We start from the raw sequence: 19,678 nt of genomic DNA, 5'->3' as shown, positions 1-19,678 counted from the left end.
TGGCATGAGTATTTATGTTTTTATAAAAAATGACCACCGTGTTTTATTTGGTCCATAACCTGTTTTGATTTTGCCGGCATGTTAGTCTGAGACACCGATCCATAACCCAGCAGTCTCAGGCTTCTGGCTGCCCTCATGTTCTGACCTCTGGATGAAAACTGTTTATGTCTGTGTGCTTCAGAGTGATATGAAAATTGCAGTGACACTGTAAAATGGTGGTGAAATTGGTCAAAACTTAAAAAAAGGTTTCCTAAACAGCACAACAACTAAGCAGGAGTTTTACTATTTTTAACTGTTAAAGTTTAGAGACTGTCAGAGTTTGTGAGATTCATACTGTATTATGGCCAAAGCCAGCAATACAAATAACTCCAGCGGACAGGCTGGACCCACCTCCCTCTGTGTCTCTGATAGACTTATGACTCCCTACGCTCTATACTTTAACTCTCAGACGATTGTATCTCCAGTCCGTCTGCTTCATGAGGTCCAGACTGAGCGGTTTAGAGAAATAAAGGTCTTTTTTTCACTCAGTTAAAGAACTCTGGGAAGGATGAAAGACACAAAGGGGAGAGAGAAAGAGAAAGAAAGAAAGAAAGAAAGAGCTGGCACTTGGTGTATTGCCGTGTTTGTCCTATAGTGCCAACCGCTGTGGAACTTTTCATACAGTCACTATGGTATCCGCTGAAACACGTCGCTACTTCTTGTCAGGGTGGAGAGGGGGTATGTAAAGAAAAGTGTGTGAATGTGTGTGCTTCAGTTGTGTCATTAAAAAGAGACAAAGAGAGGCAAAGGAAGTATAAAGGAGAATGTCCATAGGGTAGAAGAGAAAGACAGAAAGACAGACAGACAGACAGACAGACAGGGAGACAGGGAGACAGACAGACAGGAAGGGAGACAGAGAAAAGATAAGAGAAGTTGATGACATCTGTTTACATTCTACTGTTTTGGTTGGCCTGTTGTCATTCAGCTAAATTGGGCTTTCCAGTTTCCCGTCCCTATCCCTCTAACTTCACCTAAATTAAGAGCCCTGACCAGAACTGGGTTTCTTTTAAGTATGTCTGACTGTTGAAGGTTCAAAGTTGCTGTCCATCAGCTCCATGCTTAGGAATAGTGTTAACTCATCTGAGAGTATTGGGTCATCATGTCCTTTTAAATATTGTTAGAGTATCTTTTTTCACCTATTTCGTATTGAATTGTTTTCATTTATATTCCCAATTTTGCTTTCAGAAAGGATGCTATCAAATCATAGAAACAGAGATCATAAAACCATTTATATGATGGCTGATATTTGATTAAATCAAATTGGCTAAACGATCAAAGTTTATTCTAAGGGAAAAATGCTATTGTTTTGTAGTTTATATAAAAATCCATCCATTGCTTCAATCTGTCATCACTTTCAGCTCTATTTAACTCATCCAGAGCCAGCAGACATGCCTCGAAAACATGAACCATCTGTTTGCTTTTTACATCCACTTTTATTTAGACAGACTCGACAGGGCAGAGATGTGTTGCATGTGTCTGAAAACCAATAGATCCTGTAGCAAGCTCTCTTTGGCCACTTCTACTCTTTAGAGTAAACAAAAGACCTCCTTCTCTGCATTACATGTAATGTACGTTTTATACATCTTTAACAATGTCACCTTGAGTAAATATTGAGTGTAAAATTAGTCTCTTTGTGACTCTTTTCCAACACCAGTTTACAACACGTCAGGTCTTGTTTGTGCATCTTTAGCCATGTGGATTTTGTCCCGGTCTGATTGAACTGGCACAGACTTTGCAACACAAGTGGCATTTTGTCAACACAAGCACAAGCACATTATATTTTTTACTGTTCCTCATGTTAAACTGTGAGCTCACAGTTCCATGTAAGCAGTTTAAGTTCAGGGTGGGGAAGTTACTCAGAGAGCGCATTCCACTGTCAAGGCAGCACAGACAACATGAATGTGTCATTACTGCATTTTAATAGCAGAAAATATTTTGATGTTTAACCTTAGCATCAAATTGGTGATAAACATTCTTATGTGCCAGATCGTTTTCCATTCTCATTTGTGAGAAAATGGTGTAATGTATTATGAATTACTTGTTCTTTGGCCGGTGAAGTTACATTCCAACACATTTTATTGAAATCTGTCAACGCGATTTTAAGAGATCCTGCCAAAATCAGACAAACAATAGGGACTTAAAATATACAACACAGTCTCATGGCAGAGCATGAATAGTCACGAAATAGAATTTATTTGATTCGTGTACATATACACAAATTTCCCTTTTTTTCGTGGCGCTCAGCACAACTTTCAACATTATATTAGTATTTTTTGTGTGTTTTCCTACGAATGTCCAGCAATTTCCGCTCCAGTGTTTTCAAAAACAAAACTACTTAGTTAGATTTAGGAAAAGATCGACTTGGTTAGGCTTAGGTAAGAAAACTACTTAGTTGGGTTTAGGAAAAGATCGCCTTTTGGGTTAATATAACACCGGAAAGTGGCGTAACTCATACTTTCCCAGCTCACAATTATGTGGATTATATAAGAATTGATTTTGTGTCGACCATCGTGAAAAAAAGGGAAATTTGCGTCTATGTGCATGAATCAATACATTCAATTTAGTGACTATTTCACAAACTGCTGTGTGACTGGGCTGAAATATAACCTTTTCTGTTAGCATGAAAATAGCTCCAGTTAGATCAGTTTTTTTCTTGGTCTAAGACTTTCATGTAAAACAAAAACAGCTGTATTAAACAGTTGTTGGCATTGGGTGAGAAATCAATTCAGGATGAAGATGAAGGCAAATATATTCTGCCAGTCAGACCACTTGACTTCTTCACATTATCCATTTTGAGAGAACTACTGTATATATCTTGCACATTGTATTGATTTTGCACACTTTTACACAGAGACAGTGAATGCCTCATTGTGGCAGCCTCACTATCTCTCCACCGACCTATACAGGAGGACCACCATCGAGACTTTATTGCTCCTTTGAGAGCCGAGCCACTCTGAGGTCATCCTGTGGGTGTCTCAAGATCAGCGACTGTCTCTTTCTAAATCCCCTTTTAATGAGAATCAAAGCGAAGCTCAATCAAAGCTTCATCCCTTCACAAGGCCAAACAAATCATTAGGAGGATCAAGAGGCTTCCAGCGATATAAATCCTTGCAAACAAACCACGAGGGAACTGTTGTATATACACAAACTGAGCACCTTTTTACCCTTGTGTGGAGATTCTGTCCTCATTGAAGAAATACGAGAATACACACACATGTGCATCCATAAATAAAGACAAAACACGACCTCCTTCAGACTTTAAACCATAATAGCTCTGCCAATGTTTGATTGAAAGAACCTGGAGTCATTGAACTTCTCCACAACAGTGTGGAAACTGAGAAGTCTTTAAAGGTTCTCTACAAGATATTCAGGGCTTTACTATTTGCTATGTAAAGATATAGAGGAGTAATGTCTACCTGAGCAGAAAATGAAGTCACTCTCCCTCTGTGTGTGTTGTAATTTGTTGACATAATCGGGCCGGCAGCCCATGCCATTTAGTGCATAGTCCGTGCATGTGAGCGTGCCCCACTGGCTAGGTAATGGCCGCTGCTCTGCACTGCTCTCATATAGGGTGACCATATTTTCAAACCCCCAAACCGGGACCCTTAAGTGTACCGCACATTCACGCACGTGCATGTGCACACACTAAGATGCGCGCACCATAGGCGTTGGAGGCTGTGACAATCATGACTTATCACATTCACTAATTTCAACCCCTTTATCTCCTCTCCCCTCATGACGCACTGACAGTTTGGGAGTCCTGTATTGAGTTTCCCTCAGAGGAAACTTATTGTTGTATGGGACTAATGGAAATTATTTTTCAACTTTAATTTTGACCCCGAACAATCTCTATCACACTATGTTGCTCGATACAGCCTCAGGCTATTATGATTAAAAATGAGGAGCTCTTTCTTGTACTATAAGCCCTGCCCACAGCATTTGAGCCAATTTTGCTTCTACACTCTTTGCTTCTTTGGATAGATTTGTCTGAATCCAGAAAAAAAGTTCATTGTTATAGCGTTAACATCTGCTCAAATTGCACCACATTCGACACTGCACTCCTTTTGGTCCTGAGCAATACACCCACCAGGTGTGAGGTAGATCAGATGAGCGATTCTCGAGTTATGTGAAGGACATACAGACAGACAGACGGATATTCCTCACTATAGGCTATAGTTAGATGTTGAGGGAAACTGCTGAGTCAGTTCCCAAAGATGTGACGGACACTAGTTTACTAGTCGCTGCTGTCTGCAGAGCAAAGCAAGCTCTGTTTCTGAGCAACTTGAAGTGTTTATCTTTAAAGCCAGCTAAATGTTTATAGATGTGAGAGAAGCTGAATTCTTTCCATTCGGCAAAGTATCGGTTTCTCTCCCTCTGTATCTCTCATTGCCTCTGTTTAGCTTACACTTAAGTGAAGTTCTTCCACACCAGCTATTTAGGTCATTTCATATTTACTTTACAGACTGTAGAGGAGGAATGCAGACTGCTATTTCTTATGAGGGGAATATGACGAATCCAAACCCTAGCTGTGACACAGATAAATTCACTTTAAAATGTGGATTAAACTGATTACTCTTAAAAATGCATTTCTGGATTCGTAAGTTAGAGGTTCAAAGTTTTGAAAACCCTCCCATGGATTGTCTAACCACTGTACATTACGTTCAGTTTGAGACTGACAGCACAATACGAGTGTCATGCACATGGGAAAGATTTGCAGATGTGAGTAATGCTGATTACACAAAACACTTCTGTAGAGAAACTGTCATCCCAGACACCAGCACTCTGTTTACCTCAAACCTGCAGGCATTCCCTACGGTTGTTGAATGAGTTATTACTGAAGGTGCAAAGTCATTTAACGGGGTATGAGGTGGCCTCTCGCCTCCTGGTTTTCATTACAAGAATCCCCTTGAATCGGTGCCACGTTCTGTAATCACAGATTCAGCGTCCTGCTCTGGTGCTGATGCACACATACTGCAACATGAGAAGCCACAAATGTGATGAAATTCAACACATTTACAGCGCCATAAAGCATCACTACAGAGTAGGAGGATACTTAAGCACTATTGGCTCATTTCCCAGACAGGCATTAAGCATGCTTCGTGGTTAAAGTGCCCTTTTAAACCAAATAAGCTCAAATTGGCTTTTTCTGATATAGCTTGTAATAGTATCACATTAAATCAAGTTTTATATAAATGAATGAATGTTCCTGAAGAGAGTAACTACAGGACTAAATGAGGGCTTAATTAAACCTCCAACAATGCAGGTTTAACTTCAGATCAAGACCTACAAAGTCCCCGTAACTGTATGTAAGTACTTATCAATCAGAGCATTAGTATAGCAGCAAACAACTATTGTCTATGTAAAGATATAGAGGAGTAATGTCTATCTGAGCAGACAATGAAGTCTTTTTCTGTCTGTGTGTGTTGTAATTTGAGCTTCTCTGTGCTTTGTTGACATAGCCGGGCCGGCCGTACATGCCTTTTAGTGCATGTTCATGCATGTGAGCGCGCCCCACTGGCCGCTGCTCTGCACTGCTCTCATACGGCGGTTACAGCTGATAACGCTGTCCTGACCGACGACGCCGTCACGGAAGCGTAGCGCCCACCAAGCTTATAAAACTTTAAAATGTTCAATTCGTTTTTTATTTATTTAATTTTTACCTTTCATTTTCATTTTATTTTAGTATTAGTTTGTTTTTCAGAGTGTGCTTGCTAGTTTTAGTTTAGTTTCAGTTTTTCAGAAAGATTTAGTTTTAGTTTTTATATCAGAAGTATGTCACTACATATACATATAAAATACATGGTTGGAGAACTGTGCAGGAATGGCTGTTTAATCTCCGTGCTACTTTAGTGTCCAATGTGAAGCGATTGCGGCACAGCAGCAGCTCCTGGAAGGTCAAGTCCGTTCAATTTCTGTGGTTCAATGTCAAGAGAGTTGACAGAAATTCATGTCTCTTTATTTCGGTAGTGACATATTAAAGCTAAAAAAACTAAAACTGAAATGCATTTATGTTCAATTTTATTAGTTTTTACCCAGGCAATAGAGTTTCAGTTTTTCTTAAAGGATATAGTTTTTAATTTACTAAAAATATTACATTTTTCACTGCTTATTTTTGTTTTAGTTTCAGTTTTAGTTTACTATAATAGATATATGTGAATGAAAACTCTGAGATAACCAGAGTGAAAACTGGATCTTATTAGATAAAACAGATGTTGACAAACATCAGCATAATTTGCAGTTGAAGAAAGGTAATAAATCACAATATATACACAATAAGTTCACATCACTCTTAGGATTTTGGTGTTCTGTTCGTAAACTTTCTCTTAATTCCACTTTTACTGTTAAGTCATTTTTTACTTGTCTGATTCAATCATGTCTTGGGCTTTTTTCACGATACCATCCAGATTTTCTGAGCTTCATTAGGCCACTTCTGTCTGCACACACTCTCACGAATGAGGACTAAAATAGACGATTGAAATCAATTTAATTTAACTCCAGGACTCCGCAATCAAGAAGTTACTATAAACAATGGTTTTCAGATGTGTTTCCCAAAGCCACTTTTAAAACAAGGATTAACTATTCTAAATGAAGGCTTACTCCTGGTTTAATTTATATTCTGTCCAGAAACAGGCCCCATTAATTCTCGTTTAATGATCAGAGACAGACTGACTTGTGTATTACCTCACACCCTGATTTTTACTGTTTAAGAAGGGTGGCTGCTGATCTAAAGTTGAAAAACACACTCCTTCTCGTGGGCAATAAAGTTGTATGAGACGCAACACTATGAAAACAAGAGCAGGTTTTGTGTCCTGACAATTTTATGCTCACATTTTATGCTTCTGTGAAGTGGATGTTTTAGGAATTAGGTTGCAAGACACACATATTGCAGTCTTACAATGTGGAAAAAATACAAACTGAATCCCTTGTGGAAATTTCTATTGAAAATCCTGCAGTTAAGACCAGTGACGAATGTGAACGATCATAACATGGTAATGCACTTCTCATTTTATTTAGATCTTAGAAAAAACAAGCAAATAAGAAGCTCCAGAACAAAAAAAAACACGTGTTGGTAGAACAATAAGTTAAACACAAGAAGAGGATTTGTGTCAAAAAAGAAATCATTTAAAGACACCGGGTATGCGAAGGCACGTGAGTGACATGTTACGCACTATTAGTTAAAGCAATCAGGATAAAACAAATATGTACAATACCAAAGAAACAATGTGGTAGCAATAGAATTTTCACATAATTTACAAGACAGCTAGTACAGATGGCATACCAGCAGCTACACATCACTGTTGATATCTAGAGGAAAACGATGGAAATTAAGCACTGCAAAATTCATTTTCTCATTTCAAATAAAAAAAAGTAGTTTTGTTAGAAACTAAAATTAAGAATAATCTCCACCTACTTCACTATTCACAAGACTGATGGCCACATACTGGACTCATAATGACGCGCTTCTTTCCTCTTGCAGAAAGAAAAGAAAATGTCTCTTTCTCATCGCCCTCCCTTTCTGTTCCCTCTCTCTCAGAGGAAATGTACAAATCTATTTCATTTGCTTGGCTGTGAGCAGAAATTCGAGTTGATAGAAGGAAGGGAATACAGATACGTATGCTTCCAACTTCTGTCTTTTTCTCTCTTCCAAAGAGAAACTGTAATGTATCTGTGTTGTGGGTCCAAAAAAACTTAACAAGGTGAATATTACTCCCACATGTTGTGAGCTGTGGACAGTTTTTCTACGACCGTCTCAAATTTTTTAAGTTGTCATGAGAGGCGGAGAGCATATTGGTGTCAAAATGGAGTGTTTTTAATAAACAGACCCGGTGAACTCGGTGCTCTTGTTTTTATGAACTGTGCGAACATGAGCGAGAGCTGAAATTCCTCTCTCGGTCAGGTGCTTGAGAGCACTTCAGTTACAATCTCCTGTGAGTGTGTATCAAAATGTCATCAGTACATGCACGCACTGCATCATTAAAGTCTAATTTTCTTTCATTTTGTTGTTTATAAATTGCGGTTGTTGTGATCACATCTGGGAGAAACTCTGCGGATGTCTCCTGCAGAGTTTTATTTAAATGTCAGAGGGGGCGGGGTGGTGCTTGGATAGCCGCACACAGAGGCATTTACTACAGGTTATAGTTCGGTAAACTCATTCCCCAAAGCGTACTGAAACACTCGCACATTCCAGACACTCGCAATTATACGTGTTAGAGATCTGCTTATAATGAATTATTGCTTATTGTTTCACACAACTGCAGAAAAACAGACATGTTCCCCAGTTTTGTATCATAGAAAGTCTGAAAAATAAACTGCATAGATGTAAATAAATACAAAATGCAAAAGTGTATCCTGCGACAGGAGCATAATGTGTAACTGTAACATAGTTAAAAAGACACTGAAACCTTTAAAACCCCTTAACCGAAGCTTAAACTAAATATCGGTATACCTTAAATGCGTTGTGAAACTGCTGTTATAATACCGAAATGCAAAATCCGTCAGAAGGCAGAAAAACCACCAATCAACTCAAATATCTCTTGTAATAATCCATATCACACACACAACAACACATTCTCACTCCCAACTAAAGGACGCCTCCATGCGTTGGTTCCCGATGCCGAGGGGCGCTGCCTATTCAGCGGCGTTTGGCGAGTTGGGAGTGAGAACGGGTTGCACACACACACATACAACTAATGCACTGACTGTTAGAAAAGTATACTGGTGTACTGATTTAAAACTGCATAAACATCTGCAGACTTTTGTCATCTGCTGCATTTCTTGTTTCTTGGTTATTGCATTGAATATTCTGGTAATATATGCTGTGCTGGTGATGTGGATATGAACACCGTGGTTAAATGTTTTTCTTGGATGTAAACCACACTGATTGAGAGATGAGGGCCGTCAGGTGGGGACATACATTGTCATGTTATTAATGGGTCTGGGATACTCATCAGAGCCAAGCCTTATTCTGTCAAAGTATTTCAATATGCTCAATATACATTTATCAAGACTGTCGGTGTATAGAGATGCCGATCTTGGATACACACATTTCATAGGACTCTCCCAAAGGCACAACTGATCCAAGATCGGCATTCCTGCGTGACAGAGCCTGATAAATGTAGGCTAGGATACTCTAGTTAGCCCCGTTCTCCCAGATTTTAGTTCCCCCTAGTTATATTATACAGTATCGCCACCTCAGACCAGCTCCACCTTGGAGTTGGGGTAAACGGCAACGATGTCGTAGCCCTCTGGGGGCTGGACGCGCGCCTTGGCGTGGGTCTCACAGTACAGGTTGTCCTCGATGAAGAAGTAGCCTCTCTGCTTGAGGTTGACGCCGCAGTCGTCGCACATGAAGCACTCGGGGTGGTAGAGCTTGTCCCTGGCCTTCACGATGACGCCACTGGACGGGGAGATAAGAGTGCGTTAGACGTATTATGAAAACACATTTAGAAATGATGGAGATGCAGCAGAGGATGACTGCAAAATGGAACACACACAAAGAGATACACATGAAACAGTGTAGAGTCCAGTAAGGCTATATATGTTTTAAATAGGGGTGGTTTCTTTTTGGTACGTTTTCTGCTGGATCCTGAGTCAGAATATATTTTTATTGACCGTGTACAGGAAAAACAACTCCTTATATGAAGTGAAAGGGGAAAAAAGGACCAAAGATAGAGGACTATACTGTACATTTTCCCTGTATGCATCAAAACGAGGTGGCAGTGTGACTGAAGCTTTACAATGGAACAGTATGCGGTCGCACTGCTGAGAAGTATGAAAATGCATGACTGGAAAATGATGCAATGACACACAAACTGCCTTAAAAGGATAAATGCAAGCAATCTTTAGGGAGGTACCATCAGCGCAGAGGACTTTAAAAGGAAGTGATGATGAACTATTTATGACTGCCTCTTGAGCTTTCTATTATCTATGCTAATCAGCAATTATTATCATACTTTATAGCGACTATAACCATGCAAGTATTTGAATATATTTCTGTCATATTTCAGGGAAGTTTTCAGGTGGACGGAAGGTCACACATACCATGCTGTCACACCTGGGAGCTGAATAGTACATTATTCATTCTGCTGGCTGGCTGCTGGTGCATTAGAAAGTTCACTGCTTCACTCAGTCACACACAGTGACGGCGGTTGTTCAAGGGCGTTGTTCATTCACTGTTCCCAATAAGATTTTCCTTTCTGGACTGGGGACTCGGGCCAGCGACCATTCAGTCGTAAGCCTGCATCTTTTTTTAACCGCCTTCCCCGTCTAACCACATGACTTGCAGGATAAACTCTTGACACAGCGCTCTACACTTGTTTAAAAAGCTGTAAAAATGCTCCCAGGTCATAACAGCCTTATTGCGCCCCTGCAAGCTCCTACAATGCCCTCTTGTTAACGGGGTAAAGTAAGCCGATGACATCACTGCTTACCTGCAGCTGCTTTTATAGAGGGGGGATTACCGGTGCATGTTGTTACTTTGGCAGAAAGGTGTGTGTGTGTGTGTGTATGTTTGTGCATTATGTACCTGTGTGTATGTGCGTGGGAAAGGGCGTGAACGTCGGCTTGGTTTAATCATTAAAATGATAAATGGGAGTAGGGTGTACTTGCGAGAGGCCTGTTGGTGCAGGTTGAGCTGCACAAGTTAACCTCTTTGTTTCATAGGCAGGGAAGAACCGTGTTCAATGTTCAACTTTTAAACTTTATGACCACGGGCGGAGCGATTAAACCACACAGAGACATGTAATTTCGAGATGGCGACAGCAAATCTGATAATAAATCATTCATATTTATGTGTGTTTATTTACTGCATCTTCAGTAGTCTGTAATTGTAAACCACCGTAACCATAATGATTAAACTATTACGTTTTATGTGATTATATGTAATACCTTAAATTGAAATGATTACACTATACCTCAAGTGTTGAAATGAAAAGCAAATCGAAACAGTTATAAAACTAGAATTACCGCCTCGTGGTTGTATGCCTCCGCCAAACAGTCAAATTACAGTTTACATCCATCCATCCACAACATGTCTGTAAATGTCATCACTTCATCGTTTTATCTTAGACGTTAGACGTTTGTGTGAAATTGACATAACTAGCATATGAATTCTTGAGTTGTGGCCAAAAATGTGTTTTGTGAGATTACAGTGACCTTTGACCACCAAAATCTAATCAGTTGATCCTTGAGTCCAAGTGGACGTTTGTGCGAAATTCCCTTCCTATAGCCTGTATATCAGAAGTGAACATATCACTGTGACGTCACCCATCGGTTTGTGGACTGTTGTTTTGAAGCCTCGAGATTGGCCGTCAACCGAACGCTGAATAAGACATTTTTAGACGACCAAAAACGTTCAATACTTACACAATGCCATTACAGCAGCGTGTGCACTGGGGCAGCTTCTGGAGACCAGACATGGGGCTGGGGATGGGGCTTCCCAGTTTGGGGATTGGAGACCTGACTGGAGACTTTAAGTTTCTCATTCTGTCTGTTGGGGAAACACCTAGAAAAACAGAAACAAAAACAACCACAGAATAAATACAAGAACTTTGGAAACTGCATCATAAACTACTCAGAGGACAGATCTAACAAATAAGCATAAACGTACAACAGATTTCCAGGCGCTGACATGAACATTTGTGGGCCTCTCACCCAGGTAACCCTGTTTATATATATACTGTATATGTGTTTGTGTGTGTGTGTGTCATACAGGGTCATAAGAGTGTGTTTGTGTTTGCACTCTGGAGGACTCTGTGTTCCAAAAAACACAGGACCTTTAACCAGGAGACTGGAGTTTGAGACAGAAGTTTTCTAAGTTATGTTAGTGACATTTGTCACGTTTTTTAGTGACGTTTGTGATGTGTTCTCCGTACCGATGTTGCCATACGTATTTTACTAAATTTATGTACTTAGTTTACGCCCAGCCGTGACGTTTTTCCTAATCCTAACTGAGTGGTTTTGTTGCCTAAACCTAACTCTGGACGTTACCGTAGTTTTGTTGTGTGGTGTACAAATGATATGCGAAAAGGCTAAAATCCGTCCTCATGACACGCGGAATGTCCGTGTAATGTTGTGCTATTTATACGCCTTTCCGTGAGACCAGGTTGAGTAATAACACTCTAGCAACCTACCTAAACACAAGAAGAGTATCTATAAACACCCTCGCAGCCACATCATTTAACAATGTCCTACCAACCAATTGGGGAAATACAATAACCTGGTTCAACCTTGTTTTGCTCCAGCAGAGAATACAGTGCTTATAGTAGAAACTTTGTTTTTTTAATTTGACTATAACTTTGCTGTCAATGCTGTATCATGCTCAAGACAAATGGTAGCCCACCAAAAGTATTGGCATGCTTAGGGTTAGTGTTTCTGTAAGTCTCATTAACATTGTTGCTTGCCTTCATAAGCAGGATGTTGCCACTTATCCTCTTCCTCAGCCTCAACATGTGATTGTTTTAAAGAGATTTATGCTTTCACTTTCAGATATCATGAAATATGACCCAGCGGCACGCTATGTAAAATCCAAGGACAGAATACTGTCATCAATCTCCACGGTGGTCTCCAAATGAATGATTCATTGGTGGGGAAATTCACATGTACGTGTTGTTTTAGCCACTGAATAAAAAAGTCTGTGTTAACTCATAAGAAAGTACTCCCTTTTTCTTCTGCTTTCCCTTTAGATCACAGTCACTGAAATTCTGTTGGCCTTCCCCTCTCTTTCACCCCTCTGTGTCTCTTTCATGTGGGCTCCATTCAAGAGTCTGGAGTGGCATTTCCTAGTAAGCTTTCATCAGTCAACCTGACTAGACACCCAGCATCCCATGTTACAGAGTCAATCTTTAACTAACACACCAACATGCTACAATCACACAATATCTGTGAACGACATTCATCTCAATGGAAAGAACAGGTAGAGGCATTGTCTATGTTAAAAGTGAATACCTGGTTAAATTAAAAATTGAAATGACAACACCTCCAGGAGATTTCTTTCAAATTGAACCCATATAAAGTGTTGAGTCACAAATTTGATGACTTTAGACTCGACTTGACAAAATAAAAAACTACTTGCAACTCGACTTGGACTTTAGCACCAGTGACTCGTGACTTCACTTGGACTTGAGCCTTTTGACTTGACAAGACTTGATACCTTCCCCCAATCCCGAAGAGTAAAAAGTAGCCTGTTATTTAAAATGTGTGTGCACGGAGACGATCAACTGCCCGGTACCGGAGGTAACTCTAACAGCGTCGGAGATGTTGGGTTTATTTCCTTTTTTAGAGATCCTCTACTGATTTGTTTGGGAAGATGATTTACTTGTAGGGGAAAAACTGAACTTAACAAACTGAACTTTTTTGTTGAACTCTGGACTCTTTATTTTTGGTAAATATTATTGGGACTTGCAATTTCATTATCTTACAATAAATTCCCCAGATCCACTTTGTCTGAACCAATTTCGACAGCATTCAATCAAGTTGCTGGAGAAAACCATGAAGAACTAACATTACGTTACCGAGCGCCAGTTGGCACCAGTTACTCTGTTGTTAAAATGGCATCACATTCGGTGAAGAGTGCATTATGACTTGTCTAGGACTCGAAACTCAAAGTTCAGGAGTGCAAAGACTTGAGACTTACTTGTGACTTGCAGAACTGTGACTTGGTCCCATCTCTGACCAACAGAATATAATGATCATTTATGTTAAAAGGCTATTTAAAAAAGAAAACCCATAATAAGCAGTTGAGGCTGGTTATTCTGGTGGCAGACAAGGGTTGCTGCCTTCCCACGGAAGGCATTTTTTATTAAGAGCGATCAAATCCGATCATCATGCGTTTAGTTATGCCTGACTGGAATGCATGAAAGGGGCATACTTAATACTGGAGCCAGTCCAGTGGTTACAAGTGCACCAGGGTAGATCAGTGGGGCACAGTGAGCTGCACTATAGGACTTCCCTTTACTGATGATGTGCCAGCAACGAGCCACCTATCACTGCCACTAACCACAGTCTAATTGCCTCGCAGCTGGCACCTGACTCGAAGCACTTTCCATCCCTCAGTAAGCGTTCGCCTCCGACTGCTCCATGGTGTGTTTAAGAGCTGACATTAGCTGGGGAGGTTATTTCGGATTAACGTCTCTATTACCTAACGATGCACTTGGATGGAAAACCTTTTATGTGCAGCACTTTCGTGACTTTCTCACAGAGGGGAAGGTTGACTAATCAAAACCTTTAGACCACAGTTAGGAATAGATACTGAATGAATAAGTGCTTGTTTAGTCTTGCTTCTACATTTTTAAATAGCCAGACTACTTAGGCCCCGTATATTTTGTTGCCAACTGCAGACAGACACCGTATTTTATTTGACAGACAGTGACAAGTTGGCCGCTTACAACACAAATCTCACCCCACGCAACATTTACGGCACAATGTGTGTCCTACGCTGTGACTAATATCAACCAAGCGTACTGTAAAACAGCCCCCATCCTAACTCAAACCTGTCAAGTGCAGAATGTGAAGCCTCGGGGGAGTTTAAGGCAAAGGGAATCGCAGCGTCGAAAGATAAATAAACAGCTGTAATAATATCATTTTGTGGGGTATTGTATCAACTTTTGAGGACGTAAAAAAGCTTTTAATCTCTGGGGCCACACATGCAGTCAGACAGAGAAAAATGTCTGAAAACACGGTGCTGACGTGAAAATGAATCAATGACAAATCTGATAATCAATTTAAGGCTTATTATGAAGCAAAACTAAGGATTTCTTTTTGCTTTTGTTACCATACCACTGTAAACCGAGTACTTCAAAGTTGTTCCCACTAGGACAAATAAAACAATGACTTCACTTTGGGCACTGGAAGCTAATGACGGTCGTATTTTGAGCATTTATAGAGTAAGCAAATGAAAGAATATTAAACAAAAAGCAACAACTCTCCTGTTGCCAACAGACAGCCGAAGGGTTAAGCCCCTCACCACTGGCATCACATGTTTACTCCCACTGGACTAGGAATCTTGCTCGGGCTTTAAATCTTGTATCTGTTCAGCTCCGTCTTGATCCCTGTGGAATAACAATCTGAGTGGAATGCTCCCCCTACTTTTCCTTGAATTGCTCTGCAGTGTGTTTGAAGAGGGGGCAAGACTGATGGGATGTTTACTTTCACCTATCGGAGTTGGTGGTCACAAATACAGACAGTCACATTGTTCAAATCAAATCCAAGTTGATCCCCTGGGATGATTTATTTAACTTCCTATGTCACTTTTGAGCAACCCTGTCTCCCACAAAATAACGTTCGCATACAACTAAACTGCATTTTCATGAGGGAAATGTATTTTCTTCCGGACTATGGTTGCAGTTTTATATATGTGGTTAATGTTGTTTAATAGAACGAAACAAAACAAAAAACTCAACACTACTTAGTTAGGTTTAGGCAACAAAAAACATCGATTGCTCGATATACTACGTCACCTGCTCAGGGTAATCCCAAAATTGCAAAAACGTGCAAAGACTCTCGCAAGACTCGCTGCCCGATGACCTATCCTAACCTTAAAGGTCATGTGTGTAGGATCTGGCGGTATCTAGCAGTGAGGTGAGGAGATTGCTCTCTTGTGTGCCAAGCATATTGGAGAGCTAAGGTCAGTGCGCAGAGTCTGTGTGTGTGTACGTGGGAAGTGAGTGGTGAAGCAAGAGAGGGAGAGCGGCGGTAACGGGAGTGAGTAACGTTATCGTCTCCGGCCCAAGCAGGAAAAGTTAACAGAGTTTGGTTTGTCCGTTCTGGGCTACAGTAGAAACATGGCAGTGCAACATGTAGAACACAACAATCCTTATTTTCAGGTGATTATACACTAAAGAAAACATAAACAAACAATTGATAATTGGTGTTATACCTTGCGAGTGCAACATTTCCTTCTCTGCACAGCAGTGATGCTGATGGATTTCTTAGTACGCCGAGGTCTTATTCTGAGAAAGGTCACAGCCTGCTTTCCATGTACTGAAACTGTGTTTTGTGGCCATCATTCATTACTGTTGTGACAAGCCATCTGCTGAAAAAATAACCCCTGCAAGCTGATGTTCTGTAAAGCCACCTTTCTAGAAACATATAATGTAAGGAACAGTAGAAAATGTGATATTTTTCAGGATTTTCTCTCTCTAAACAAATAACCTCGGAGTTCAAGGAACGGATAAGGTTTCAGAGAGGTCACTGGAATTTTGTTTATTTCTTTTTCCGACTGTTGGAGAAACGCTCCCCCGTCACGCAGTCTCCTCTCTGTCCTCCTCTTAAATTCACATCAATAGTCTACTTTTCTTTCTACTACCTACTACTACTCTTTATGAATATATATTTTTTTGTTTATCTATTAATTAATTAATTAATTAATATATGTATTGTTGTATTTTTTTCAAATTTTTACTTTATATATGAGCCCTTTGTTTGGCAGATATACGTAGCCTACATAATATACGTGGATAATATATATATATATATATATATATATGAATACCATGTTTGTATGCTTAATTGTATATAAAATGATTCATGTCCAGTATTACAGATGTATGCTGATGATTTGTTGGTATATATCAATCTAACCTCCACTATCGAAAAAATAATAATTTGATCACAAAAAAAAATCATCTCATTAGTAAAGGTGGAAATTATAAAATCTCATTGGCAACAGAGCAATCCCCAAGATCTCACATTCAACAGTAAACTATTTAAATGTGAATTTCTTTTAAAAATACAGAAACAGTTCTGTCCGTAAAGGCTTATTTGTGAGCATATAACTAAGTAAAACCCACAGATGTTATGGAAAAAAACAGACCTTCGTATTGGTTTCTTCTTTCCATCATCAACCGTAGGTAATACTGCTTAACTTAACACCAGTATTTTACTTTCACTCCACCCCTCTACCATCCACATTGCTATCCAATCACGGCAGAGTCTGAGGAATTCTGGGTAAACTGACACTCTTGTTTGCTTTAACTTTAAAAGCCCCTGAAAGTCAACATGGCCTCTACGGGGGCTTTCACCTTCAAAAGGGGACCAACTACTGTGATTTAAAAGCCTGACAGCGAGGTATGCATTCAAAAACAAGAGGATTTGACTTTAAACTCAGTGTCGAATGTGTTCAATTGTAAATTTGACTTGTTTCTTCTTTATTGGGCTGTTAAAAACATTAACCAAGGGACAAACTTAAGCAACATATGTGGGAGGATTTCTCACTCTCACACAGATTAAATGACACGGACAAACATCGACAGAGAGACAGGTAGCTTTTCAAATGATCCCAATGTAAACCTGAGGTGTCTCCGTGTTTCATCGAGGGCTTAGCCTGTCAATCAACCTGTCAGTCTCCTGAGCTGCAGACGAAAAGAGTTCCCTTTAAATCTCTTTAATCCATCAGCAGTGTCTCTCTCCCTCCAGCCCTCTTCAGACTCTGCCTCTTTCTTTAGCTCTGCCTCTCTCTCATTGCTCTGAGTGTAATGATAACTGCTAAATTAAGGAAACAGTGTGTTCTGGCTCCGCTCCAGGCCTCACTGCAGGAGCAGTCAGCGTTGTTCCTTGCGCTGTGGATTATCCGGTCGGCTCTCACATCAAAAGGTAAACCCAGGGATGTGATAGCTGAGCGGGAAGTTTTTCCTCTCATCCTGAGATAATAAGATTCTACAGGGAAAGAAAATCAGTGATTGATTTATTCTGATATTCGGTATTTGACGCCCTGGGAATGAGAGCGGGCTGAAATAGAGGGGCGGCATAATTATTTTTCGCCTTGAGCAGCAGAAGTGCATGCACCGAGCATGATTACATTTGAAAAATTTAGGGATTGTATTATATATATTTAAATATTCACGACATCAGATATACTTTTTGAATTAAAAGAATATCGGTGTAACACCTGCCAGCTCCTACAGAGAGTGATGCATTATGGGTTGTTTGCGGCCTTAATGTTGCTGGCCTGCTAGCGAGTCACTTCAAGTCTGTTGTGTGTCTTTTAGAGTTAGCCAGCCCTAAACTGGTTTAGTTGGCCCAGTGTACTCTATTGTTAGCTCCTGATGAGTGAAAAGAAGTTGAAATCGTCTCCCGACCTCTTTACTGCAGAAACACAAAAATTCGGGCCAATACGCTATTTTCTATATTTTTTTCCACTGTCAAAAGTAAATATCAGGAGGACACAATAACCAAAAGTTGCTGTTGTTTTGTTGCATGAAAATATTCAAATCAGCACCAACTATAAGCCATCATTCTTTTCTAAAGGAAACATCTGCACCAGTTTGTAAACTCTGTCAGAGCAGATCTTTGGAGAGAAGTTCTCTGCTGACTTTGACACTGCAGATTCATACATCCACAGCTGGTTACACTCCACTAATATTAATAAAGATGAGCATGCCTCAGTGTTAGTTGCTGAGGTTGAGGAAAAACATTAATCTTAGACAATCTGTGCTAACAGGTCATAAGCCCACTTCTCTGAGGTCCAGGCTGTTTCCGCTGTAACATACCAACACTTGGCTCATAACTACGACTTTAACAACGTTTGCCCTGCTTTATAGTGGTAAACATGGACACTGAAAAGAATGTTTTAGGTGAGAGGATTAGTCCTCCTCCGCTGCTGTCAGCATCACATGACTCCTCCTCAAAAGCTGGAATGCTGAGCGGTCAGAAGGCAGACAGGAACACCATATTTCTCACTTTATTGTCCTTTGTGAAGTTGTTTTTGCAGTAAATTGCCAAACCAAAACTTCCCTCCCATGTTCATCCCTGTGTGAGCTATTTAAAGCACTTCATCTTTCTCCTGCTCCCTCCGTCCTCTTGTTTTCTCTCTCACACTCTTCCTCTCTATCCCCTAACCTCGCTGTCTTGCGTCTTTCTATAAAAGGAAAACTATGCCAGTAAAACAGAGCAGCTCAAAACAGTGAGAGAGGAGCCGCCTGAGCAAGGAAAAGATGTTCCTCTGGCTGGAATCACAGGAGGAAATATTCACTCAGGAATGTCCACCGTATACGTATATCATAAACTTGACTTTGGAAAATAGTTTGTGAGAATTGCACAGATGCAGACGCAGCAGGCAGTCTCATTTTATACCTGCTCAACAATGTTAGTCATTTCAACGTTATATTTATAGTCTGTTGACAGTAGAGCAGCCAAGTGTATCAAAGTCACGATAGCTGACATTATATCATTGCAGAATAAGAGAAATACAACCTCCTCAAAGTTAAAGGTTGCAAGCTGTCCTTGAACTGTTTGTTGCACATGATGCATCACTCTTTGAGACAATCAGTAATGAGATGCAGGCCTTGCTCAGCCCTCTAAAGCTCATCAAAAGGAATATGGTGGTATCATAGATACGCAGAGCTGACAGACAATTACTGAGAAAAACAAATATTTTCATTCTCGATTAACCGATTTTAAGCAAAAAGTGCAAAAAGATGAACAGCCTTAAGCTTCTAAAATGTGAATATTTGCTGGTTTTCAAGTCTTCTATTGAATTAAATATTTTTCTATTTTCAGCTTGGGCTTTGGGAAATAGGCATTTTATAAAATTTTCTGATATTTAAAGGTGCTAAATACAGGATTGGGAGCATTTCTATTGCCTCTAAACAGCTCTCAACATGGCAAAGGCAAGCGGGTGGCTGGTAACTAACGGTGCTAAAAG

At 40.1% G+C, this 19,678-nt stretch overlaps 1 protein-coding gene across 1 annotated transcript in view; it reads right to left on the bottom strand.

Annotated features, from left to right (window-relative positions):
- Positions 1-7,021: 7,021 nt before the first annotated feature.
- Positions 7,022-19,678, bottom strand: part of pdlim4 (PDZ and LIM domain 4) — a 52,116-nt gene continuing 39,459 nt past the window's right edge. The window contains exons 6-7 of the mRNA XM_037748590.1: positions 11,404-11,542; positions 7,022-9,436 (exon numbers count right to left, since the gene is read on the bottom strand). Coding sequence (XP_037604518.1) covers positions 9,232-9,436; positions 11,404-11,542 — 344 coding nt within the window. The 3' untranslated portion in view covers positions 7,022-9,231. The remainder of the gene's footprint in view (positions 9,437-11,403; positions 11,543-19,678) is intronic.

The sequence above is a fragment of the Sebastes umbrosus genome, chromosome 17 (assembly GCF_015220745.1).
Source record: "Sebastes umbrosus isolate fSebUmb1 chromosome 17, fSebUmb1.pri, whole genome shotgun sequence".
Taxonomy (NCBI): domain Eukaryota; kingdom Metazoa; phylum Chordata; class Actinopteri; order Perciformes; family Sebastidae; genus Sebastes; species Sebastes umbrosus.
This window is presented reverse-complemented; position numbering and strand designations above follow the sequence as displayed.